Source organism: Dipodomys ordii, unplaced genomic scaffold, assembly GCF_000151885.1.
Source record: "Dipodomys ordii isolate 6190 unplaced genomic scaffold, Dord_2.0 Scaffold202, whole genome shotgun sequence".
NCBI lineage: Eukaryota > Metazoa > Chordata > Mammalia > Rodentia > Heteromyidae > Dipodomys > Dipodomys ordii.
In genome coordinates, this window is record NW_012267418.1 from 741,970 (window position 1) to 769,921 (window position 27,952).

Consider the following 27,952-nt stretch of genomic DNA (forward strand, 5'->3'; position numbering starts at 1 on the left):
CAGGTCTCCACCACCTCCCCTCCTGATTATTTACAGTGAGGATCCACTTTATGCCCAGGCTGGCCTGTGAGCCTTCTGTCATCAGATGACAGGTGAGGGCTCCAACCCACCCCTGCCCAGGAAAATCCACAGGCCCTTGAGATCCACTCATGAAAGGCACTTCAGGAGCCTTTCACAAAAACAGTCCCACAAGGGGAAAGTTTCAGCAAGGACTGTTCTTAATATAACAAGGGCTAAGCAACTGCTCACAATAGCCAAAATATGGAAACAACCCAGATACTCCACAACAGATGAATGCTTCCATAAATTGTGGTACCTATATACAATGGAATATTACACAGCCATTAAAAAGAACAAAACAATGGCCTTTGCAGGGAAATGGATGGAACTAGAACAAATCATGATGAGTGAGATAAGCCCAGCTCAGAGAGACAAAGGCACATGGTCTCCCTGATATGTGGATGTTAAATTCAAAACAAGACAACATATGGCAAAGGAAACAGTACGCAAGCAACAAAGGAGCTCTTCTTATTTTGTGGCATTGTTTTTAGATGACTCCATGTTCTTGGCACCGCATATGGAATACACATGTGCACATCTGAGGGAAGCCAGGAGGAGGCACAGACTCAGAGGGAAACAGGGGTAACATAGAGCAGAGGCCATCAGCTGCGCTGGACATGGATGAAAGTGAACTAAGCAACTCAAGGGCAGCGAAGGGAGGGGGGGGAATGAGAAAGAGGGAATGGCTCATACTAAGCAAAAGGAAAGAAATGTACATGTCTCCTGATTTGGGAGAAATAGTTGTATCGTCAAAATGTGTAGAGTTCACAAGTGTATGGACCATGATAATGACAAGGTGCCTTGTGAAGGTTAAACTGTGGATTGGTGCCAGTGGTTCACGCCTGTAATGCTAGCTACTCAGGAGGCTGAGATCTGAGGATCATGGTTCAAAGCCAGCCTGGGAAGGAGTCTGTGAGACTCTTATCTCCAGTAAACCATGAGAAAACCATAAGTGGCACTGTGGCTCAAGTGGTAGAGCAGAAGCATTGAGCTGAAGAGCTAGGGATAGTGCCAGGCTCAGAGTTCAAGCCCCATGACCGACAAAACAAAACAAAACAAAGGTTAAAATGTGTTTGTTACTTTACCTAAGTATCACTATTCCACAATATTGTGAAATTTATATAATCACTTAATCTCAACAAAAAATTTTTTTGAAAAAAGAAGGGCAAGGAAAGAGAAATGGAAAATGAGAGATCTATAATTCGTGGTTCCGAGGTAGGAAAGGGTGGTCAAGAATCAAGATGGCAGTGGCCTTCATTCTTCCTGGTGGGTTGCACGTGGTTGTGGAGCTCCTCAACTCCTGAGCATTACACCATGCTTCAGTACGGCCAAGACGAGTGCTGCTCGTGTTCTAAAATATGGAGACGTTTGGAGCCTATTGAAACCTAGGGGAAATGGTTGAGCTTTAGGCAGGGCCTCTTTTTCCCAGATTTGCCTCCCACTGTCCACCTCTACCCACTGAGGGAGCTGGCAGGGTTTTGCACCTTCATAGGAAGGGCAGATTCAGATAGCAGGTCTCAGGTCTCACTATTGAACTCAGAACCTAACAGAAGGTATAGTGGTCGCGAAGTTGAACTGCTTTTTCCTTCTCTGGTGTTAATGTCCGACTCTGCTCATGACAGTTATTTGAAACAACATTATCGTTGGGCTCCTTATGTCTCCATCTCACCTCACTTCTGCAGGAGTCTCCTCCTGTCACGGGGATGACAGGCTCACGCCATTGCACCCAGTCTCCTAGCTGGGATAATAGGCCAGTGGCACAGAACCCTATCACTGATTGAAAAAGGAGATTTCCTCCATCCCTATCAGCTGATTATTATGAAATTTTCAGTGAATCCAAACCAGAAAAAGACATATTTAATCTCTGACTACCTGACCACTGCAACAAATATGTTACCAGAAATTCAGGGCAGCGAAGGGGACCTCAATACTTATGCTGGGCCAGAGAACACAGGCAAGGTGTGCACATGGTGAAGGTGAGGGGAAGAATTATCAGTAGAGAAATGAGAAAGAGAGAAAGAGAGCCTGTGTCATGGACATGCCACAGGAAGACAGAGCATAAGCCCATCCAACCACCTTCCTTCTCACACAGCCTGGCCTTGGCTTAAATCCAGAGAATTGGAGTCGTTGAGACAGACACATGGTTATGACTCTGCTTTCTGGTTGCTGTAAGGTCATGGAGCCAAAGATGCAGAGCCCCATCTTTATTTCTTCATTCGTTGTTTTCTTATCCCTCATTCTTTTGTGCCTCCATTTCGTTGTCAGGCAAGTTTTATCCATTCAGCCTACCATCTGCAAGTCCTGTAGCCTGCTTTTCCATGCTGCTGCCAGTTAGAACTTGTATCACCAGCCAGGACTGGAACCTGGGAATGTTGGACAAACACAGGAAGGCAGTAAACCAAGGAGGATTCTGCTGCTTTCTGACTTATTCTGCCTTTTCTTCCCCAGTTAAACCTATGGTGACCGTGTACCCCACAAAGACTGAACCCCTGCAGCACCACAACCTCCTGGTGTGCAATGTGCATGGATTCTACCCAGGCAACATTGAAGTCAGATGGCTCCGCAATGGCCACGAGGAGAAGGCTGGGGTGGTGTCCACAGGCCTGGTCTACAATGGAGACTGGACCTTCCAGATCATGGTGATGCTGGAGATGACCCCCCACCAGGGGGACGTCTACACCTGCCACGTGGAGCACCCCAGCCTGGACGGTCCTGTCACCGTGGAGTGGAGTGAGTGAGCATGTTGGTGACTGTATAAAGTCCTCAGGCCAGATGCAGACCTGGCTGCCTGCGGAGGGCAGGGCTCCTCTCCCTACACCACAGCTTCAGCATTCTCTCCCCACACTGGATTCTCACCTATTCTATGCTCTCCCCCTCAGCATAGGTCACTGGAGGCAGGGAGGCTGAGATGTTTCTAGATATACCCATGAGCCATGGGGACATGAGTGTGTCAATCAGGACACTGTTCTGAAAGCCCTGTGACACCACAGGTCCTAGTTACCTCCTCAGTCCTGGCCCAGCCTCAGCCTCACGGCTGAGCTTATGTGTGGGTGCTACTGTCTGGGTTGTTCACTGTGATCTGAGAAGAGTAGCAATGCAGGGTCCTTCCTGACATGAGGTTCGTCCAGTCTCAGCTCTGTCTGCCATTAGCTCTGTCATCCTTTACCAGCTCTGTAACATGACTGAGTTCCACAGTTTTCACAGACCTGGTGGCACTTCAGCCCTGTGACAATTACATCAAGCCAGTGTATGAACCTTTTAGTCACTAAGGTTGATGAGCATGTGTGTGTGATCATGCCAGTACTAGCGCTTGAACTTAGGGCCTTGGTGCTTTCCCTTATCTTCTTTTCTGAAGGCTAGCACTCCACTCCTTAAAACTCACTCTACCATCTGAACCACAGCTCCACTTCTGGCTTTTGGGTGCTCAATAGCAGATAAAGCTTCACAGACATTCTTCTGCCCAGGTTAACTTCTAACCACCATCCTCAGATCTCAGCCTCCTGAATGTCTAGGATTATGGGCATGAGATACTGGCACCTGGCTCAGGGTGACTTTTAATTCTCCTGTTTCCAGGAATGGCTAAATCTCATTCCTCTGGGGCAGGTTTCTATCTGCTCAAGAGTCTGACTCTCAGGGTCTCACGAGAGAATTTCTGATTTTGTACACACATAACTAATCCTGGCATCTCCTTTCAGAGCCCCAATCTGGATCTGCGCAGGGCAAGATGATGAGTGGCGTTGGGGGCTTTGTGCTGGGGCTGCTCTTCCTGGGTGCAGGGCTGTTCATCTACCACAGGAACTCAAAAGGTAAGGAACCTCTGTCAGAAAGGAGAGGTGAGCCAGCAGTATGGACTCAAGGATTTCCTGGGTGGCAGACCTGCTGGGCTCTGCAAGCAGGAATGGAGGGAGCAGCAGTGCCCAGGTTGGGTGGAATTTAAACTAAACTTAGAGGACATTCACATGGGTCACATTACATGGACCATGGGAATTCAGGGGGTAGAATCAGTTCCAAGAAGAAGGTGTTGGGAAGGTGTTATATGAGGTACAGGAATTGGGGGGAGAGTCATATTCCAAGGAGGAGGAGTAATGAGATTGTTGCAACTGGGGTAGATGTTTGTATGTCATGGGGGAAGAAATACAGCACTGGGGAAATACAAACTTAACAGATTTTTGTGAACAGGTAGGGATACAGGTTGGGACTTAATGGCATGCTGACCCTGGGTCCTTAGACCTTCTAGTGGCTGAGAATCACAGTCCACAGATTTTTTTTTTAAGAAAAAAAGTGGTATCACTGAGATAAGTTCTGAGGACAGCAAGGGATCTGTGGGAAGTTTCCTGTTCTCACATGACCTGAAATACTAAGGAAATTCTGCAACTCTCACCAGAGAACGCATGAGGGTGTCACTAAGCTTCATTGACAGCATGCCATGGTGTCTCCTGAAAAGGAGAGAGACTCATGAGCTGAAAGTGTTTATCAAGGATTAATTTTAGTAGAACAAGGTTAAAATAGAGAGAGACAGAAAGCTAGGAAAACATTTCCAGTTCCTCATATGCAGGAAGTGGCACTTAAAGGTTCAAAATGGCAGCAGTTCCCTGCTGTCTTCCTTATTGGGAGCTGAGAGAATAGGTGTGGCCATGTCATCTGGCAGCCTCCACCTAAGCAGAGGTTCTCAGTGGCTCATATGTATGTTGCTTATTATTCTAACATAGAGAGATGCCCCTGGTCCTTCCTGAAACAGGGGAACAATCCTAGGTGAGCTTTAGGACTTCCTCTGCTCCAGACAAGCCTCTCATCTTTTCTATGTGCATTTGCAGAGGTATTTGCTTGTTCCTTTTTTACAAAACCATTTTCCCAGAGAAAGCTTAGGCAGCCCCTTTCAGGTCTCCTAGCTTTAACATTTGAGTGGATGGAAGTTTCACTGCTTTTTGAGTTGCTTTCTGGTTAGAACTTCTGAGTCTGGCCCTTTTTCTATTTATTAAAAAGAAGAAACTTTCCCTGTCTCTTCTATGCCAGTCCCCCATCTCTCCTGCCTCAGTGGTGTTAGAGAAGTCTCAGGGGGCAGATGTGAGTCCTGGATGCTGTGTTTGCAGGTGCATTGCCTTCTGTAGAGTTCAGTATCTGTCCTTTTGTCTCCATTGCAGGGCACTCTGGACTTCAACCAGCAGGTAACGTTCTCTAATCCTACAGCAAATGACACAAGGCAGAAATACTGGCATAGAACTGGAATCAAAGTTTTGATGAAGCAGAAATGTGAAATGTGTCAGACAAATCCTGTACCACTGAACTGTACCCCATCTCCACTCTGAGTTTAATATAAACTGTGCTAGAGCCAGCGATAGTAGCTCATGCCTACCTATAATCCCAGCTACTCAGGAGGCTGAGAACTGTGAATCCTGATTCAAACCTGGTCAGAGAAGGAAAGCCCATGAGATGCTTAATTCCAATTAACTACTAAGAAGCCAGAAGTGCAGCTGTGGCTCAAGTCTTAGAGTTGTGGAGTTGAGCAGAAAAAGCCAAGGGACAGTGTCCTGTGTTCAAGATTCACAAGTGGCGCAAGCAAACCAACAGTGAAAGACAAAACCCATCTATGCTGTACAATAAAATTGGCTGAAAGTCGGTAGAAAGTCTTCCCTCTTCCTTCCCACATGCTATAATGAGAAGCACTTATGGTGGGAAAGCAGCCATTTTCTGAGTTAGGTCTGCACACTTACTGTCCTCTGCCTCCTGCAGGACTCCTGAGCTGAAGTGAAGGTGGACAGCTTGGAAGGCAGGACCTCAGCTCCTACCTCTCCTCATGACATCACTCCAGCTTGGCTCTAATTCTTCAGAGAGAAGTAACGCTTTCTCAGGACCTGGCTTCATCCCTGCTCAGTGCCCAGCAGATCCTGTCCTCCCTGATGGCTCCCCCAGCTCCTGTCCCTGAGCTGGAAGCCCAGTGCAGACTGCAAGGTCTGCTCTGCACTCTCTCTTGGCCCTTTTGCATTCAAACCTTCTGCCAACCTCCCTACCCACATTCAATCCAATCTGGCCTGTCTCACAATACTTTGTTTTATGTTTTCCTCAAATAAACATGAAGGAAAAAAAATTTCCCACTGGTTTTTCCTACAGTTTCTTGTTTGTCCCAAAAGAAATAAAATATGGTTTTATTTTCTGATATTACGAGAAGAAAAAAATTCAAACATATCAAAGTTATTCTGAACCAGAAGCAGAATCTGATTTAATATATTTTTCATTTCTACTTCATTACAATATCTATCCAATCATTTTCACTACTTCATAAACTGTGGATCTGTATATTATGATCACTTTTTGGGCAGTTCAATTCAGAAGAAAAAAGTATAGTTTTGTTGTATGGAACAACCCTGTCCTTTATTTTAACGTGAGTGATCTACATGATACATATAACACATTTGTTATTCTAAATTTTGATTTCCACTTTGTAGAGTTAATGGTTATTAAAGATATATCTTTTATTAAATCAAAAAAGTAAAAAATATGGAGAGCTATTTTAAGGGTTAAGTTTGAGCTTCTGTTTTTATCTGGCGTCTTTTCTGTTCAGTGTAATGGTGGCACTCAGGTAGACATGGTGGAATCAAGCACATACCAGCTAATTCCTTAGGATAGAGAGGCAAAATGGGATAAGGAAGGGATATATCTATCCTCAATGGAATGAGAGAATGAAAACTGAAAGCAGGATAAAGGGATTGAAACCTTCTTACAATAAATTTAAGGGGGAGATGTGTCTCAGGATGATTCTGAGTACCCTATATGGTCGCTGAGTCTCTGTACAGTTTGTATGGAGGGTGGTCTTTCCTTGTTGCTAAGGTAAGTGCACAGATTCTCTTCAGACCTTCATGCCATGTGGATGGCCTCCCATCAGCCCAGTGTCTATTGACATGCATTCAGGGCCACTGACAGCAGTGAAACAGCAGATAAACCTGGAAGCCTCTTAGTCTGTTAAATGGAGCCTCTGGACTTCCTTTGGTTTATCAGCCATATCCCTAAGTATTAAGAAGAGGAAAGTGAGTGAATGCCCTCATAATCTCCAGTGTACATATATGAAAATAGGCTCATGTAAATTGAGGAGTGGATAGGATTAGGAGAGATGGGGTGGAACAAAGAAAGGGGAGACATAGGTCAAGATGCATTGTACATACAACTGACATGTTGCATTGAATCTCCCATAAAAAGAAATAACTCTTTTGTACAAGTATTTAAAGATAATAATTCAAAAAGTAAAGATAAAAATAAGCATGAATAAATGCATCAATAATAATGAACTGTATAAATAAAATAAAATTCTACTGTGAGAAGTTAACTGATAACTCCCTTCTACAAAACCGAGTCAAGGTAAGATTAAACTTGTCCTGATACAGAGTCATTTTTCTCCATTTCTTTCATTCCTCAACACCTCCACACAAGGAGTTTTCCAAATGGTTCTTTCCTCAAGTAACATGCGAATTGAATATATGAATGCCTCACACTGGTTAGCACAGAGATGAATCTCCATACTGATTCAAGTCAAGAGTTCTACTAGTAACTAGATCAGACTTCAGAGATAAAAAATTGAAACAATCCTTTTCAATAATGGAAGTTCTGAGTTTCAGGAGACCTTCATAGAGAAACTCTGCCCAGCAACTGATGATGGCATCCACTGCTCACATGCAGATTTGTTTTTTCCACATTGAGATCACTCAATCCAGCACGAAACCAATGAATACCTTGAGTCTGATTATTTCTGGTGTGGATGGAGAAGGTTCATAGCACTCCCTGGATGAAAATCATCTGCTCATCGTCTCCCATTTTCCAGCGCGATGTGCCTGTGTCTTGCCTCCCTGCTGGAGCACGCATGTTAGCTGGAACAGCACTGACGGTGTGGAGTCCTCCCCGGTGTGGCCAGGAACGCTCAGCCTCACTGCACACATGAGCTCAACCAGGTGGCATTGTGGGAGGAAGGGTGGTAACGGGCCACTGTTTCCAGGCAGCATCCTTTAAAATGTGGGATGCTTTTTGTCAGGTGGCTACCTATGGTTATCCTATGTCTCCCAAATGATCTCCATACTGCAACTTCCCAAACCAAAGAGAACCTCCACGTTTTCCCTTTCTGTGAGCTCTGCATATGATGCCTCCATGGAGACTATGTGTTTCCACGTCTCCTCCGGTGACACCTGTCCAATGTTACATGACACTCCTTTCCCTGAAGGCCTGACAGGACTTAGAAGCAATGATGTGCAAATATTTCCCCATATTGCCCTACCCTGGTTCATGCTGTGCTTTCAATGGGAGTTAGAAAGGTCTGTCTCTCCTACAGATTCTGGGTTCCATGCTCCACAGAATCTGTGATGATGCTGTCTCTGTCCCACGTTAGATCATGACAAGAGTAGTCTTCCAGCATCTTCTCTTTCCTCTGTAGCTCCAATGTGTATGAAGTTTGTGTCTCTGTGGGGCAGGAGCTCTGATGGAGGGCAGGGTTAGAGCTCCTGCTTGCTCCTCTGGAAAGCATCCTGCAGCTGAGATAGAAACCCTTAATGCTTAGAATGGGCCTGTGGTAAAGGAGAATCAATGAGTTGTTCCTGGGTGCTTTGAAGTGTTTAAGACATATTAAGAAAACCTAGGACAGGGGCTGGGAAGGTGGCTCAGTGGTAGAGCGCTTGCCTTGCATGCCTGAGGCCCTGGGTTTGATTCCTCAGCACCACATAAGCAAAAAGAAAAAAGCCGGAAGTGGCCCTATGGCTCAAGTGGTAGAGCGCTAGCCTTGAGCTGAAGAGCTGAGGGACAGTGCCCAGGCCCAGAGTTCAGGCCCCACGAACGGACCCAAAAAAAAAAAAAAAAGAAAACCTAGGACAGTAAACAGCATATTTCAAATCCATTATGATGTTTTTTATTTTTTGGTCAGTCATGGGGCTAGAACACTGGGCCTGGGCGCTGTCCCTGAGTTCTTCAGCTCAAGGTAAGCGCTCTACCACTTGAGCCACAGCTTCACTTCTGGTTTTCTGAGTGGTATATTGGAGATAACAGTCTGACAGATTTTTCCTGCCTGGGCTGGCTTTGGACCTCCAGCCTCTGATCTCAGCTTCTGAGTAGCTAGGATTACAGGTGTGAGCCGCTGGTACCTGGCTTCAGTTTGATTCTTGTTATACTGTGATTTTTCTTCTGCATAATCTCTGTGGAAGCCACAAGAAAGAATTCAAGTTGTAGAAGACGTATTTTATGCAACTCCATTTTGGTAATCCAAAATAGTGACAGATGAGCACTTTCTAATGATCCAATGTACATGTCTGAGAGAAGGTCCGGAGAGGCATGGAGGCTGTTAACGGTTCTTTAGGTCTTATTTAAAAAACATTTTAGAGTGTTATTAGAAAGATGATGTACAGAAGGGTTACAGTTACATCAGTTAGGTAAAGAGTACATTTCTCTTGGACAATATCACCTTTCCCTCCCTCCGTTTTACCATCCTATCCCCACTCACAAATTGTAAAGTTCATTTTCAACATAGAGTCCAGTGGCTACCATTGCTGCATTTGTTTACCCTTTGTCCCTCCACTTCTGTGTCTCCATACATTACAAAAGCAGAGAAATGAACAAACATGATCAAAGGAAAAAAAACAGCAAAAAGAATAAATCTCTTGTTTCCATCCCCTGGAGTTCATTTCAATAAATATTATTTTGTATGATCAGATGTACATAGGAATTTTGTATTTGTGTTCCTCTCCTAAGAGCAACCTCCTTTGGTCTCCTTGTGAGATACATAGAATTTGTTATGATCTGGTGTATTTTAAAACTAGCTTCTGCATATGATGTGCTGTTTGTTTTTCTGAGCTTGTTTACTCCACCTAACATGTTCTAGTGCCATCCCTTTCCCTACAGACCACATACTACTATTCTTTCTAATGTCTATGTAAAATCCATTGTGTATAAGTACTGTTAGGAAACAGAATCCTGAGGACATGAGCATAAGGAAAGAGCAGAAAGTGAACTTTACAGACCAGATCAACTTTCATAGAGAGTTGAAGAGGGACAATACAATAACCTGAGGTGAGGCAGGAGACTGAGGCATAATGGGTAAGGTGTGGAGAGGCGTGGGTGGGGGGCAGGGTCACAGGTAGCTGGAGGGTTCAAGGAGTTTCATGAGTATATAATGCAAGCCTGGCTTTGGGAATCTATTGTTTGAGCAAGTCTCCTACCCCATCTCTCAGGTGCCTACAACCTGAAAGGGTGGGGGAGTGGGATTTCAAAGTTACATTAAGATTCTGAGCTGGAGACTGGGCTGGAGAATTGTGGGAAGGTCCCCTGGGGTGGGAGGTTGGGAGGTGAGTCAGTGGGCCAACCAGGGGAGCAATATTGATCCTGAGAGCAATGCAGATTCCCATCAGGTACCACATTGTTTCCTTCCATTCCTCTATTGTAGGACATCTGGGCTGTTTCTATAACTTGGCTCCAGTAGCCCTCAGCAGGGGAGGGGTAGGAACTGTGGCTCAATACTTGTTCTCCTCGAGCCCCTGGTACTATAAGGGAAAGGTTAGCAAAGGTTGCTCCCAGCAGGTTGATGGACTGGTAGGCAGGTTAGCTTGATGCAGTGAAGTCTCTCTACTTTGTGAAGTACCTTCTTCACTTGTCCCAAAGTGACTGGGTTTGCTTTGCTGGTTGGGGTGTCTCCAGGGCTGTAGGGCTCACTATCCACTTGGACTCAGAGTCATGTTGTAAAGGTCTCAGGCATGGTGATCTTCCCTAACCATGGCTAGGCTTGACACACCTCCCAGAAAGGAGCTGCTTCAAATTCTACTAAGACACAAGCCCATCCTCTACCCCAAGTTATTCATGGGTCTGGCAACCTCCATTTACATTCTTCAGGTGCTTTTCAGTCCACTGCTGGAGCTGTGCCAGAGGAACAAGAGCCATAATGTCGCTCCACAGGGCTGACTCCTTGATTATTGCAAGTAAAATAGTCAAAGTGAGAAAGTTTTGTTTAAGAAGTTTAGGAGAGTCTGGTGCCCGTGGCTCACGCCTGTAATCCTAGCTACTCAGGAGGCTGAGATCTGAGGATCATGATTCAAAGCCAGTCTGGGCAGAAAAGTCGGTGAGTCTCTTATCTCCAATAGCCCACCAGAAACAGGAAGTGGCGCTGTGACTCAAGTGGTAGGTCACTAGCCTTGAGCTGAAGTGCTGAGGGGCAGTGCCCAGGCCCAGAGTTCAAGCCTCACAACCAACAAAAAGTGTGCCAGTAAGACCCGTTTACTTTAAATTGAAGCAACAAAGAGATCAACAAATACTAGTTATTACCTAGAAGTTCTTAGGAATAAAAGCTCTGTTTGACCAATAAATACTTGATTTATTTATCATTCTGTGGGCCTGGCTATAAATGCTGCAGAGAGTAAAATGTGTCAGGACAAAAGACTTAAGAGTAGTCATGGTGGAAGTGTGAAACAGTGACTGATTCAACAATGTAGTTATTTTTATTGTATACAGTAGTGTGATGTCACTAAGCCTTTTTTATTATTATAATAAGGAATGCACAGACACAAGCCTGCTCAGTGTGGTATTATTAATTTAGAAATAACCTGTTTGGTGTCCATTTTAGTTTAGTATTCAAGGTGGCTTATGTGCTGGAGAAGAATATATTAGACAGCAATAATTCTTAGCATTTTAGTTTTATTTAATCAGTGAAAATGTGACTATTCACAGAACCTTGACATAAACAGATACTTTAATGAACTTTAGGCTAGTTTCTATTTAGTTTTACATCAGTGGATTGATTTTATCCTTTAGAAAACTGTTCAGATCAGTTTTCAAGTCACAGCCAACTTAATGACATACCAATTGTACTCATGTTTTATAAGCTTTATCTTATAACACTCAATACATACTCACACCATCTGCTACTTTAGTGAACAGTCTAGATTTGTCTTAATATCTCCTTTTTCCAATTTGGAACAAACATTTAATACAATTCTCACTCTTCAAATCCTTTCTTTTCTAAAGGAAACCACTTTTTGTTTCCTAATTCCCTTTCCAATTCTTTTTTTTTTTTTTTGGTGGGGGGGAAGGAAGGTCGGGTCATGAGCCTTAACTCTGGGCCTGGGCTGTCCCTCAGCTCTTCAGCTCAATGCTAGTGCTCTACCACTTGAGCCACAGCGCTACTTCCAGCTTTTTTTTTCTGCTTATGTGGTGTTGAGGAGTCGCACCCAGGGCCTCGTGAATCCAAGGCAAGCACTCTACCACTGAGCCACCTTCCCAACCCTCCAATTCTTTAGTAATGTTTAACTTCCCATTTTCTTTATACTTTCTTTTTTCTTCCTGATTTTTTTCCTGTAAGTTAGATTGGAAATAACTTTTACAAAATCTTTGAACTCCACTAGCATAGTTTACAAAGACAATTTGTATTCATGAAGAAAAATAGGTTTAAAGCTCTCCTTTATTAATTAAATGTGTTCATGTTTGTAAGAATCATTGGATGCTTTCCTTAAGACCAAAATCTTAAGACCTCCTTACAATCTGAGTTTAAAGCTGCCTTCTTTTGCTTTTGGTTTGTTCAGCCAAATAACTCTTGATTCCAGTGATGAAGGTTTTGTGTATTAAGATACACAATTCTTTTGAACACATGCACACTTGTGCACAAAAAGTTTTAAAATGCACATAGGACTGTGTTTAAATATGACTGTAAGGGGGACTGGGAATATGGCTTAATGGTAGAGTGCATGCTTAGCATGCATGAATCCCTGGGTTCGATATCTGACTACCACATAAGCAGAAGGGCTCCAGTGGTAGAGTGCTAGACTTGAGCAAAAGAAGCTCAGGGACAGTACCCAGGCCCCGAGTGCAAGCCCCAGGTAAACAACAAAAGAAAAGAAAAGAATGCTGATCCTAAGTTTTGGGGGATTCTAATGGCCAATGACATATTTTTGCCCAATGCATGATAGAGTCATGTGGCCAGTTATAGAAAAACCAATGACAAAAAAACAGAAAACTTTTGTGAACAACAAAAAGAATCTCCACTTATAAGCACACCTAGGTAGCCAAGAATACAATAGGTCCAGAACAAGTTTCTTGGCAAGGCTTCATTTCAGTGCACAGCTTGACACTGAACACTCCCTGGATGCCTTTAGTCTTAGTGGTGGGTAAAGAGAATGGAATGGGAGGATGGGGGGGAGGAGGGTGTCCAGACTGAATTCCTGAAGGAGGCTCCATTCCCAGATCCTTTATGAATCTTCTAGAGGGTCATTTTGACTAACGAAGGGCTTAGAATTTGTGAGGAGTTAATTTGATTTAATAGTCTTTATTAAAATCCCTCTTTAAAAACATTATCCCATTTTAAGGGGTGACCTATTTTTACACCACAGCATTTTAGCCTTTTACATGTCAATTTACATTGAAGCCAAATTAGATTACAGATAAATTAACCCTTTTAAAATATTCTCCTCTTTAAAATATTTTTTTTATTTTCCCTTCATAATTGTTTCTTTTAGTCCTTCAATTCAAGGAATGAGTTTGTTTTATGAGGCACTGAAGGTGTTCGATTTTCCTTATGATTTCTGAATCATGTTAAGGCATGTTTGACTAGACCCCAAAAAGAAAACACAGAAACAGGGAACATGGCTCCTGACTGCTGTGTTTCTGTTAAACTCTTCAAAGTTCCATCCTGGCACTCAGGATCTATAATGCTTGTATGCAGACAAGGGATTATAGTTAAGCACAGCCTCTAACAATTTCTCTAATCAAGCTTCAGAAATCCCTGAACAGTGTCTGCATCTACTTACCATGGAGGAGAGAACATTAAGGTTCATGAGAGTCGTTCTGCCCATTTGTGACCCATGTGTTCTCACCTCTTCCTTGCCCACTCATGTTTGTGAGTCTTTCCAGAGCAAGGTATCCTCGGCTGGCTGTAGTTTCTGCACTTTGCAGTTTTATGATTCTTCACTGGTAGTCTTTCTGCTGGAAGCAGGCCTTCCCTGCTGGTGATGTCTGTTTAGGGGTGAATCTGTGGCATCCAGTGCAGCCAGGTAATCAGGTTCCTAGATGTGAGACTGCCCAGTATGAGAAAGAAAGACGGAAAGAGAATGGGTGGAATCAAAGCAGGGAAGCCAGGAGGCACTCTCTCAGAGGACAAAAGCCCCTCACTCATCTCCTAAGAGAGTTTTACTATCCAGCATGACCTAGAAGAAAGGCAGTCAACTTGATATATAACTAGTGATGATAAGTGTCTTCTCTAACAGAAAGAAGTGGGACCATTCTGGTAGAGAAGCAAGTGAGAGATAAACAAGCTCTTAAGTTAACATCCTTGAGTCAACCAGCTGTCTTCTTTTCCTGGTTTGGGAACAGGGATAGGGCCGAGGCCCAGTGATCTCCTGTGCGTGGTCACTTTGCCTCTGCCCAAGTGACCCTTGCCACTTAAGCATCCCTGGCATGGTGACTTCTCAGTGGCCACGGGTGCCTTCAGCCTTGCTTAGGGAGGTCAGTGGTCCCCGACACACACAGCATCACTTTTTGATTTTTTGGCCTAGAATAATATGGCTATTTGGGGAGTTTGGTTGTTCCATATGAATTTTTGAATTGTTTTCTATCTCAACAGAGAAATTCCCTGGGATTGTGATGGGGATTGCATCCTATTTGTAGATCTTGTTGGAGAATGACTATGCTGCCAATATTAATTCTAGCTATCCACGAAGATGCAAGGTGTCTCCATTTCCTGATGATATCTTTGATATCCTCATATTTTTAAAATCATTTGATCTATAAAGGTCTTTGCCTCTTTGGGTGGTTTATTCCTAGATATTTTATTCTGAGGCTATTTCAAATGGAGTTGTTTGACTGATTTCCCTCTCTGCTTGTGTGTTGGTACTGTACAGAAAGGCTACTGATTTTGTGGGTTAATTTTGTTCTTTGCTGCTTTGCCAAAGTTGTCCATAAGCTCTTGGAGCTTGGGGATGGAGTGGTTGTACAAACATCTGTCTTTAAATGAAAGGTGACTGAATGAGCTCCCTACAAGGCTCAACCTTGTGAACATATCACTCACTGACTAGCACCCAACCAGACCAGGATAGTGACCCAAATAAAACTATTCACATATGTGTGTGTTCAAGAGTTAAAATATTCAATACAAAACTTATTGAAAGAAAGAAATGGCCACATTTCAGAAGAGTACCTTGATATTGACCCTCTACCCAGCAACGGGTGATGCTTTTCATCTCTAGTGCTGATTGGTTTGTCCACATGGAGTTTGGCCAATCCAGCATCAAAGCAATGAGTACCTTGGTGATTACTTGGGATCTGGGTAGAGAGGGTTCATTCAGATCTCCAGCATGCTGTGCCCATGGCTCCCTGGAGGCTTCCACATGGCAGTTCTGATGGTGCTGCTGATGGTGCTGAGCCCTCCTATGGCTTTGACCAGGGACCTTCAACGTAAGTGTACACCTCGGATGCTGAGATACTATGGGTGGGGGAAGGATGGGGGTAGCTTCCTCATTTTGTCCAGGACAAATCCCTTAATAGTTGAGTTTCTTCAATAATTTCTGATCTAACTTGTATGAAATCCAAATTACTTCCACCAAACAGGAGTGTAAAAGGTTGTTTCCTGGGGCTGGGAAGGTGGCTCAGTGGTAGAGTGCTTGCCTTGCATGCATGATGCCCTGGGTTCGATTCCCCAGCACCACATAAGCAAAAAGAAAAAAAGCTGGAAGTGGTGCTGTGGCTCAAGTGGTAGAGCGCTAGCCTTGAAGTGAAGAGCTGAGGGACAGCGCCCAGGCCCTGAGTTCAGGCCCCAGGACCGGACCCCCCCAAAAAAAAAGTTTGTCTCCTTTATGAAATTTGTCTCAATGGCATGTGTGAATCAATTTTCTAGGTCTTCTCCTGTAAAATCTCTACTCTTAGATCATATTCCCTCCAGGCCTTAAGTGGATTTAAAAATAATTCGAAACTAACTTGCTATATACCCCTTGCCTTCATTGTATTGAAGTATGCCAGAAAAGAAATTTCTTTTTAAAAAAGATGTCATTATATGCATATTATATTATAGTTGTAGTTTGTTTTATCTGAATAATTCTTTTCTTTTTAGTCTATTGGTACAGTGTATAATTCTGCTCTATTTTTTTTGTTTTAAGTTAAAAAGTTAAATATTGAACTAGCTACATTCTCCTGAAAATGTCAGAGAGCCAGTGAGAGATTCTGCCAGGAGTTGCACTTCATATCTTCTCTCTTTGTCCTTGAGCTCTGGTGTTCGGAAAGCCTGTGTCCTTGTGTTGGGGATGCCTTGAAGGATGGTGGGGTTAGTGATCATCTTGTATTCTTGAGTTCAGCGACTTGTAGCTGAAATCGAGTTCCTTTTGCCTTGAAACAGTGTTATAGACAATGAACAGCTGCCAATTGCTCTTTGTGCCTTAAATTACTTAAGGCATCTTTCCAAAAATTTGACACAGGTTAGGATTCATTTTAAGAATTTGTTCTTAAGGATTCATTTTAAGAATTTGTTCTTAAGGATTCATTTTAAGAATTTGTTCTTAACCTACAATATGTGTTACCATTTTCTCCTATATATCCTACATTCTGTGGTTGAGCCCATAAGACAGGATTGAGCTAGTTTGAAGTAAATATTGAAAATCGAATGTTTGAAAAGTCAAAATAGTAAAATATCAGCAATTGTTTCTGAAAGCCCTGGATCTTATTGAACTGAGGCTTGCAATGCAAGGATTTTAGCACTTGAATTATGCCCCAGTCCAAAATATCAGCAATGTCATGTGCTTTGAACAGCACAGTGCAGGCAGCATTGATACAAAGAAAACCTGAAGGCTGCTTTCAACTCATGAGGCTAGACACCAATAGGCAATGGGAACTCATAGCCTTCCAGAGTCTTAGAATCCAAAGTCTGTATTCCTTTAACTAGCCATGTCTTCTTACCTCTATCTCCATTTGCTCTTTTGTTTTGTTTTGTTTTGTTTGGGACAGTCATTTCACTGACACTACTAAAAAATGCATGAGCTTTGCACAGGTTTCTGAGAGATCCAGCAGAGTTCATAAAAAATAATTTCCTTGATTATTTCACTTTTTCCTTATCTGTAGATACTTAGAGTTAGAAGGAAGAGGAAATTCCTTTAAATTTCTCTGGATGTGGAAGACATTGAATATGAGTGATGCAGGGGCTGGGAAGGTGGCTCAGTGGTAGAGCGCTTGCCTTGCATGCATGAGGCCCTGGGTTTGATTCCTCAGCACCACATTCACGGAAAAAGCTGGAAGTGGCGCTCTTGATTGAGTCATAGAGTGCTAGCCTTGAGCTAAAGAGCTGAGGGACAGCACCCAGGCCCAGAATTCAGCCCCCAGGACCGAGCAACAAAAACAAAAAAGAGAAGAACGAAAAGAAAAAAAAAGAGTGCTGCAGCTTGAAACACTGCTTGCTTTCCAGGTCAGCCACTGAGGTCAAGTTCCAGAGCCCTGGTGCTTTCCTTTAGATCACAGATAAGATCTTGAGTAAGTTATATACTGATTTCTGTTCTTGACCCAAAGTATTCTCCTCTAATGACAGGAAAGTGAGGCAGTAAATCTACAAGCCTATAATTTTAAAAAAATGTTTGAGAGAGTAGGTATCCTCAGGATTCGTGGTGATCCAATCAGGATTGTGGAAGAAAGACAATGAGATTCAGGCAACTCTAGTTGTTAGGGAAGTGTCTCCAAGAGAGTAGCAGTTAGGTGAAAGAATAAGAGAGAGAACACAACAAATTGAAGACCTAAGAGACAAGGTGAGGAAGAAGAAGAATTTGGAAATGTGGCACCATGTGTCCTGGGCTTAAGGGAGAGCCCAGCATTCAAAGTGGCTTCATTTTAGTGAACAGGAGTATAGGGTGCAGGTGGCAGAAGGTGAGGTGGTACCGAGTTGAGGGCAGGAACTAATCCTACTGGGCTCTGAGAGACAGGTTAAGAAACCTAAATGCTGTTGGGCCACTATGGCTCATGACTCTGATCCTAGCTACTCAGGGGATGACATCTGAAGATCATGGTTTGTAGCCTGCAGTGGCAGGAAAGTCTGTCAGACTCTTATCTCCCAGTAAGTACCAAAAACTGGTAGCAGATTCCTGGTTCGATTAGTAAAGCAACAGGTTTGAGCAAAAAACCTAAGGGACAGTTCCCAGACCATGAATTCAAGCCCCAGGATCAGCACAAAGCAAACCTAAATATTCCTTATACTCCTATGTGGTTTGGAGGCATTTTAATTCATATGGAATTAAAAATAATTTTAGCTGATATGTGAGATTGGATTATCAGGGTTCACATGTGGACATAGGTAGACCAATTAGGATCATAGCAGAATTCTTTGGAGAAGGCAAACTTGTGGTGTGATATAATGAAGACAATATCTAATGGATTTGAGGGACAGGGCTTTGCATGAAGTATGCATTATCCATAGGGGGTAGAGAAAGGACCAAGTTTATCCCTGAGAATTTTGGCTTAATAGTCAGGAGGTTGGTGGAGCTTTCTGCAGAGACAGGCAAGACAGCAACAGGACATGGTTTCAAGGGGAAAATTACAAGCTAAAAGTCAATTACAAGCTACAAGGTCAAGTATGAGATGATTTTGAAATGTCTGTGTGGAGCTGTTAAGGGTCAGGTGAACATAAGAGAGCTGCGTGCAGGGTGAGTGGAAGATGGGAGGGATTATGTTGGCATCACTGACACAAGTACTGGGCTAGATTTCCAGAAGTCAAAGAAGTTACTTAGGGAGAGATCGTGCCTAGGAACCAAGAAGGGTGGGCAGCAAAGGGACAGAGGAAAGTGATCAGGGACCCTGGAAGAAGATCAAAGAGAAGTCACCCATGGGAATTGAAGGCAACTTTCTGAGGGGGAGAAAGAGGAGGAGGAATAGGAGGAGAAGGAGGACAAGGGAGGAGTATGAGACAGAGGAGGAGGAGGAGAAGGAGAAGAAGGAGGAGGAGGAGGAGGAGGGAGGAGGAGGAGGGGGAGGAGGAGGAGGAGCAGGAGGAGAATGAGGAGGAGGAGGAGTGGTAGAAGAGGTGGAGGACGAGGGAGCGGGGAGAGGGAATGGCCAGTGGTGGTGAGACCCAGGAGGAGCCACAGGGGGAATGAGACAGGGAAGTGAGCCCTGGGTCCCCTACCCTTCACCCTGATTGTAGGAAGAATGTTGAGGAAGAAACTAGATTGCAAGGATTGAAGAGAGCAGAACCGAGGAAGTGAGGGTTGGAGAAGACATGACTAAGTAGTGCCTGTAGAAAAGGCTGTGTTGTGGAATGGGAGTCAGAAAGTCTGAGAGAATATGAGTGCAGAAATTGTTGGTTTACTTTACACAGAAGCATTGGCCACACCTTTACCTGTCTGCTCTGGAAAAAATAAAGGTCCTTTGACCCATAGCTCTTATTTATTAGTGGCTTAGAATATATTTACTATATTTTGAAGAATAGAGAGATGAACAGTTGTGCTGTTTTGGCATGGAGCATAGAAACATTTTCGCAGGCCTATCTATTTCAGCCTGATTCTTAAGTAGAAATTTTCATGCCTGAGAAATTTATCCATCTATGTACCAATGCAAACTAAAACCTAAAGGGTTTAAGTAACTTACCAGAGTCACATTGTTGGGGCTTGACCCAGATTACAGGCCCATCAGAGTAGAGGGTAATCCCTCCCTTCTGTACTGGACACTTAGGGATGAGCTTCTGTGTGCTGCACAGTCCAGTACACCAGTGCTTCTGTACCCAGGTGCTCAAAATGGAAATTAGTAATATTTATTATTTATTCCAGGAAATTCAGAATGATTTACTCTTGTGAGTGTGTGTTCATTAATGACAAAAATTGCAATGGTACCTGGAGCTGGAGCTGGAGTCTGGAGGACATTTTGGCTTTGAACCATGATCCTCTAGATCTTAACCTTGCTGAATATCTAAGATTAGAAATGTGAACCAGCAAGATGATTCCCTTCTCATTTTTCCCATTTCGTGGGGTCCTCACTACAAGTGTGAGAGGCCCATACCTGGCTAGGGGTGGTTCTAAAATGAATATTGGGAACTGGATATTGGATACCAATCAGATTGCAAGTAGTTGGAGTGCTGAATGAAGTGAGTGTGATTACTATAGATACATAGTAGAACAAAGACATTGGCAGTGAGAAGAAGGAATGTGTTGTGAAGATGACTTAATGCAGTTTAGTGATTACAAAGCCATCAATGAAATGATTGGAAATTTCAGATGTTGACCAAGTGAAAACCTATCTATATATCCCAATACATTCCAGTGCATGTGTATATATATATATGTATATATATATACAAACATATGTATATGTATGTATATTCATATAAATTCTAATATTACATGTTTCAGTAAATCTGTATCTATATCTTCAAGAGAAATGAGAATCCAAGTCCTGAAAACCAGTTAAGAACACACTCAATAAAACTGGCAGAGTTTCTACACAGAGTATATGTGTTTATTGTTTGGGGACATGTTTGGGGTGATGTGTGATGAGGACACAACAAATCTAAACATTTCAAAAAGAGGGAAGAAATTTAAAAAATCGATTTTTCTATCTAGGATGACACTAAGTGAAATGAACTCCAAGACATGGACATAAGAGGTTTTTCTTTGTTATTGTTTTTAATGTACTATGTAATTTTTTGTTTCTTTTGTATGTTCTTCCCCCTATGGTATATCTCCTGTTGTCACCGTAGTTGATTTGGGTACTCTGGTATTGTATGTGCATTTATTTGAATTAGCGAAGGGAAGGAAAACAACAGAACAATGAGACAAAGGACAAGAGAATCAATGCAACATCAATATACACAAGATAATATGTTGGAAATGGAGTGGAAGTAAAGTAGGAGAAAAATGAGGGAAGGGGTAACAAGATTGACAAGAAATGTACTTATTACCTTACTTATTTAATTGTAACCCCTCTGTACATCCCCATGACAAAAAAAAAGGTAGAGGAAGTTGGCTTTTAAAAGATGGCTTTTTTGATAAGGGTTACTATCAGTTTGAGCCAAAGCACCTTGGATTTAAAATGTCTCTATGTTTTTACTATATTAATTTAAAAGAATACACATACTGCTAATGAACATTATCCAAAATTGTCCACAGCACCACTTCTAGATTTCTGGTGGTTAAGTGGAGATAAGAGTCTCACAGGTTTTCCTGTCAGGGCTGGCTTCAGACTGTGATCCTCAGATCTCAGCTTCTTTAGTAGCTAGGATTACAGGTGTCAGCCATTGCGGTCTGGCTTACTGTTGTTACTGATGGTAAGCTTTCTGTCACTATGACCAACTACCTCACACAAACAAATGACTAAGTGGAAAGGATTCTTTGCAGAAGAGAGATTTCAGTCGGGGGTCTGTTAGCTCCATTGCTTTAAGGCCTGTGGTGGGGGGTGTGGTGGAGGAAACTGCTCACTACATGGCAGCTAGAAAGGAAAGAGAAAATGTCCTCTCCATCCTTCTATCTCATTTCCTGTTTATCAAAACCAATGCCCTCACTACACTCTTCCTCTGGCTCAGTTCCTCCTACCCTTCCCTGTCAAACCTCAAATGTGACTCCCCACAGTCCTTCCTTGCCTCCCAATTCCATGTTGGTTCTTCTTGCTATTCTGGTCATAGAACTCCATACTCTGACATTTCCCATTCCTGGATAATTTCCGGAGTGTTGGCTCTTGTGCCTTACTTTCATTTATTTAAGCTCAAGGAGTGGAAGGCAGATGGTGAGTTTTCCCTGTTTGAATTCCCAAGGGCAGCCCAGGCCTGCCCCAGGATCCATGCTAAGGATATTTCCACGGAATGTTCCAGATAGGGCTTGTGAAGAAAGGGATGAAGCGCTGTGGGCACCAGAGGTGGAAGGAGTGAATGGAGGCACCCAGCAGGAGTAGGGTAGGGGCTGTGAGGGCCAAGTCCTTACCCAGCTCCTGCTTGATGGTCCCCAGCACAGCACCCAAGTGGAGGGGTGTGTGTGGTGCCATGTGGTGTAATGTCACAGGGGTCCCTTGCCCTCTGGGCTTGTTTTGCCTCTGGGGTAGGAAAGGTGAATGGGTGGGGTGCTGGTATTTGGGGAAGGGACTACATCATGGATCTTGCTTTTCATATCTTCTGGTTCTGTAATGACCTTAGTGTGAGAAAATCCATGGAGGCATGGTTAAAGGTGACAAAAGAGTTTTATTTACAATGGAAAGGGGACCTGTGACTACCCTGTCCTGGGCTAGCTACCCAGAACCAAGAGCAGCCTCAACCTCCAAACCTCCAAACCTCCAAAGGGGCAGCCTCTACCTTTATTAGTGGTTCTGCAAACCTCCAATTAGTTGGTCTGCCAATCTCCAAACTTCCAGACCTCCAGACCTCCGAAGGGGTGGGCTTTTCCTTTTCCTTCCTTCCTCCTTCTCTGCAGGCCTCTTGCCTCCCCACAGGCCTCTCTGCAGGCCTCTCCAGAGGCCTCTGGACTTTCCACAGGCCCTGCCCACTCTGCTCTGGGAGGTGCCTCTTGCTGTCTCTCTCTCCACCCCATAACCCGGAATGCACAGCCTATACATAGGCTGACCATCCCCCACTCCACTGGCTCCAACGGCCCACTGACACCCTGCCCAAAGCTGCCCACTGCCCAACTGCTCCATGACACCCCTTGCCCTCCAGCAGCCCGGCCCTGGGGCAATGACATCAGCACAGTGCTGGCCAAACTGCCGGCTGGTCCTCACATTCCCTGCTGGTTTTCATGTCCAATCAAATCACTGATTTTTTACATCCTTCTTTTGGGGCAAACCCTAAACTCCCTTCTTCCCCTCATCTAACAGGTTTAAAGTACAACTTCAACAGATAATAACAGGCCACCTGTACAAAGGAATGGGCAGAAAAGCTCTCCCCATGGAAAGTCTTAGTAATGCATTAAGAACAAGCAAGGGCAAGCATAGCAAAGCATCATATCCCTGTTAGAAACGTTAACACTTAGTAAGCCTTATGTTTAGGACATCCTCAGGTATCTGAACAAACCATCTTGCATCCATCTCTGGATATTGTTCCACTGCCTGTTTCACGTGAGAGTAATGGCTCCAATGCTGTTTTCCTGCCACTTTAATAGTGACAATGTTATTAGCACTACTGAGTAAGGTCCTTGCCACCTGGGCTCCAGTTCAGGAGCATGATGCCTTTTTCCCCACACCAGCTGGCCAGGTGAGAAAGAGTGGGTGGAGTTTTTCGCAGGAGGTTGATGAGCCTCAGCTACCAAAGGACAGGCACACAAAAGAACATGTTGCAGTGACTGTACAAGATTGTGGTTAGACATTTCTGTTAATATAGCTTCCCCCAGTTTAGGAACCAAAGGGGGTAGTCTATCATAAATTACATTATAGGGGGTGGGTAAGAGGTGCATCTTGCTTGGAGGAGAGCAAAGGGGAGGAGGTATAACCAGTCATGGCCATTCTCTGTAATTACTTTAGTTGAAGTTTCCTTGAAGGTCCAATTAATTCTTTCCACCTGTCCTGAACTCTGACGTCTATAAATACAATGTAACTTCCAACTTATTCCTAGGGCTTTAGCTAATAATTGAGTGGCTTTGGCCATGAAGGCAAGCCCATTGTTGAACTCCATTGCTAAGGGTAAGCTGAATTGAGGAATTATTTCATGGAGTCATTTTTATCTGTTACCTGAGCAGTTTTGGTTTTGTCGGGAATGCCTCAGAACAGCCTGGAAAAGTGTCTACTAGTACTAACAGTTACCAATACCCATACTTTCCAGGCTTTACCTCCATGAAGTCCACTTCCCAAAAGTCACCCTGAGGTTCCTCTCTTATGCACCCTCTCCACATGTTCTGACTCTCCAGCATTTACCTCTTAGCAACCTTCTATGTTCAGTATATATGCTTGGCAGGCTGAGGCCCCCCTGGTTTTCAAGACAGTTTTAGTGCCTGGGGCAATTTACCAGATATAAGCAGACATAGAAGGCTTGAGCCTGTAAGCACTTTTCACAAGTGAAGTCTCCCCATTTGCATACTTCACCACTGTTTTTCACACCTCTTCCTTTCATCTTAATGACTAGAAGCTGTAGGGGCCCACTGGATTTGGGGCAGCCTCCCAAGCTACCTGATAGGCTCAGTGGTTTCCCTGAACCTCAGGAGTCTCTAATTTCTTTAAAACCTGTTTAGTACTCTGAACCTCAGTCTGGAGCTTGTGGACTTCTTCTGTCTTATTTTGGTTTCTTCTTCCTCCTTTTCTCTCCAGCTTGCTTTCATGATCCAACCTCCTTCTCAAAGGCCTCCTTAACCTGCAAGTGTTCTGCCAGGGCCACAGGAGAGTTGCTTTGATTGTCCAACTGCTGCTGCAGCCTGCTCCCAGCCTGCTGCTCCTTCTCACAGCTCCTTTGCTTGCTCTTCAGCTCCTCCTTTAAGTGCTATTGAGAGGCTTTTTCAGCACCTCCAACCTTTTCCATTGGGGCATGCTGCTTCTGAATTAGACATTGTATGGTGAGGATCTTGGCAGTCTGTTAGGCCTTTTCATCTAATAGCTTCTCTTCCTTATTCTTCCCTTCAGTGTATTTGTTGACAGATCTTTCAACTGTTTGTTTCCTCTTCTGTTTTTCTGCCTACTGCTCTTTCCATTTCTTGGGCATTCCCTATCAGAGGATTCGTGTCCTGTAACTCTTTCTGGTAAGTGACAATCTCCTTCTTGAGCCTGTTGTTTTCCTGCTACTTTTCTTGGCCTTTTCTATGCGAATGTGGAGACTGCACTTGCAAAAAGTGGTTCCAGGCTCAAGCCTTCCATGTCTGCTTATATCTGGTTATTTGTCACCTGGAAAATTGCCCCAGGCCACTGCCTACAACTGTCTTGAAAACCAGTGTGGCCTCAGCCTGCCAAGCCTATGTAATGTATGTAGAAAGTTGCCAACAGGTAAATGCTGGAAAGACAGAACATGTGGAGAAGGCGTGTAAGAGAGGAACCTCACCTGGTGAATTGTGGGAAGTGGACTTCATGGAGGGAAAGCCTGCTCACTTTTCTTGGCCTCTGCTTTTCTGACATGGCACTTCTGTGTCTGCTCCACTCTCTGCTCTTTTATTTCTCTCTCTGTTGTGTTGAATTTCTGCCTACACTCTTCAAAAGCTGATAATGGGCATGCACTCAAGCTTAATACATTCTTCTATCATGTCCAGCTCCTTCTTCCAGGTCATGATCTCTACGTGCAGCATCAGGATTTCCTCCTGCTTCCCCTGTAATCAGCCAGGATGGCAGCCTTGGTGTCCTGTGGCTCCTTCAGCTTCTGACCCTTGCCCCCCCGCTTGGGCTCATGCTCACCCAAGCTGAAGTACTTGGCTTTCATTTCATTCTCAGAGTTTCCAGGTTCCTTTTGAGGACTTCATTCTCATCTTTGGCTTTTACAAGTTCCTGAATTTTATGTTCAAATCTTTTCTTCACATCCAATAATTTTCTCTTGGTTCTCTCCAGCATGCTGTTGAATGTGCTTTTAGCCTCTCTGTGGTTTTGACTGGCATGTACTGGAGGTTCAGGGTCTTCTTCAAGCCAGTGTTTTCAGACAGGAGTGTGTGAGTTTTTTCTTGGTCTTCGCCACATTTTTCATTAAGTTCAGAGAGCTGATTTCTTTTTTGGTTGTGGGGCTTGAACTCTGGGCCTGGCACTATTCCTGAACTCCTCAATTCAAGGCAAGTGCTCTACCACTGGAGTCACAGCACCACTTTTGACTTTGAACTGCGATCCTCAGATCTCAGCCTCCTGAGTAACTAGGGTTACAGTGGTGAGCTACCAGTGCCCCTGGCCAGAGGTTTTTAAGTTCATCAAGGTTAGATTTCAGAGCCCCAAGCTCCTTTCCATGTTTCCCAGAGACATGGACACCGTTTTCAGGCAGATAACTCCCTAAGTTAACCTGTCATTTTCCATCTTTGCACAATCCCTTTCCAGTGTCTGTTTTCCTTGCAATAAAAACCCTGTCCTGGTGTTGCTACTCTATCTTTTTAATCAACCCCCTGCTGGGCAACCACAACCACCTCAGATGACACCATTCCCTCAAATCCTTCCAACCTTTCAAGCTTTTTCCTATATCTGGGGCCAACTGGGTAACCAAGGTCATATTTAGAGCTGTATAATTCTCTGGGCCCTCAGGACCTGTAGGCATACAAGTCCTATAGGCTGCCAATAGACATTTAGAACAGCAGTGAGGGAATCTCTGGGACCTGTATTGTCTCACTCACCTTAGATAAAATAGTTGGCTTCCTAGCTGCTGCCCATATCCCTGCCAACAGAGTCTGGCAATGATTGGTAAGTGCCTCCTTATGTCGATCAATGTTGGATTCCCAGCTTGAGTGAGTCTGGGGAAAGACTCGCTCCAAAAGCACTGGGTCATCAGTGGAACCATGTGGTCCAAGGGCTGCCTTCAAGGCACTGCGCCAGATTTGTCTCTTTCCCCCAAAGTGTAAAAGTTGCTGTAAAAGTTGCTGGCATCATTGCAGGTGGGCTGGTGTGTGACAAACACTGCTTTGTTGTTCCCAGTTATACAGGTCACTAGTTGTAAAGGGAACATACCCTAGAAACAGGCCCTGCCCACAGTCTCCCCCATGCTCCTGTCTCAGGGGTAGTAAGGGGACTGCACCACCTTTGCTACCTCAGGCTGGAACAAGGAACCACTTCTGGCATGGGGGTGGGGGTGGGGACTTCACATCACAGGTGCTAATGGCACAGAATAGAACAGGGAGTGCACCAGTGGGTCTTCCTCTGGGGCCTGTAACACTGGGGCAGAAGATTTTTCAGTTACAGTTTCACTTACAAGAACTTAGGATACTGTTTTCCCAACCTGCAAAAAAGGAGTAAGTATGGGTATATACAGGATACACATAAAAAACAAACACAGACAAGTAGCCTCACACACTTAATCCACATGTCCTACATGTCCCAGATGACCTCCAAAGGAGGTCCCAGATGACCTCTAGGAAGCCTCAGATGACCTCTTGAGGAAGTCCCAGGAGGTGGGGGGCAACACCTCATCCAGGCCTTGGACTTGGGAAGTAGTGCTGTGTCCAGCCTTCCAATGAGTCTCTCCAGACGCAGGCCTGCCCAGACTTACCCCTGCAGAGTTTCCTAATGACTCCTGTCTATGTTGGTCCTTGGGTAACAGATGCTGGAGGGAGGCTCTCTCCCCTGAGGGCTGAGGTGCTCACCTATGAGGGGTTTCCTGGGAGCCAAGGCCTGCTGCCCTCCAGATGGATTATCTTGCTGGGCCTCCAACTGTACTGACCTGGGAGTGAGACAATCCTCAGAGGCACGGTTATAGGTAACAAAAGAATTTTATTTACACTAGAAAGGGGTCTGTGACTACCTTGTCATGGGCTAGCTACTCAGAGCCAAGAGCAGCCTTCACCTCCAAACCTCCAAAGAACAGCCTCCACCTTTATTTGTTGGTCTGCAAACCCCCAATTAGTCAGTCTCCAAACTTCCCATCTGCAAACCTCCAAACCTCCAGACCTCCAAACCTCCATTGGGGCAGGCCTTTCCTTTTCCTTCCTTCCTGCCTCTCTGCAGGCCTCTCCACTCTCCCCAGGACTCTCTGCAAACAGCAGGCCTCTCCAGAGGCCTCAGGACATTCTACAGTCTGTTCCCACTCTGTTCCCAAAGGTGCCTCTTGCTGTCTCTCTCTCCATAGTTTCTCTCCTGTTTCTCTTCCATCCCTCCACTCCCCCATCCCCCAGTCAAGAGGGAGACATTTGGCCTTGCTAGAATGACACAATAAGAACCCTGGGAGGGAAAGCTCGAGCTTCTGATCCTCTCCCTTGGGGAAGGGAGGTTGTAGATTCTGAATAAAGGGTAGAGAGAGAGGAGGACTGTTCCACGTTTTGTGGGGAATGGGTGGAAATTTCCCGGGTCTGCAGCCTGCTGTGTTCTTGGTGGACTTGGCGATGTCAGGTGTCAGTGTGAGGGACCTGCCCCGCCC

At 44.3% G+C, this 27,952-nt stretch overlaps 1 protein-coding gene across 6 annotated transcripts in view; it reads left to right on the forward strand.

The window, feature by feature from the left end:
* Window positions 1-27,952, forward strand: part of LOC105999834 (HLA class II histocompatibility antigen, DR beta 4 chain-like) — a 108,616-nt gene that overhangs the window by 52,035 nt on the left and 28,629 nt on the right. For 2 of the 6 annotated variants that reach the window (XM_013034958.1, XM_013034959.1), the window contains exons 3-5: window positions 2,509-2,790; window positions 3,756-3,866; window positions 5,202-5,225. In XM_013034958.1, the coding sequence (XP_012890412.1) occupies window positions 2,509-2,790; window positions 3,756-3,866; window positions 5,202-5,225 (417 nt within the window). Of the gene's footprint in view, window positions 1-2,508; window positions 2,803-3,755; window positions 3,867-5,201; window positions 5,226-5,790; window positions 6,100-27,952 lie in introns of those variants that run through there. The other 4 variants (XM_013034961.1, XM_013034960.1, XM_013034957.1 and 1 more) reach the window with 3 other exon arrangements.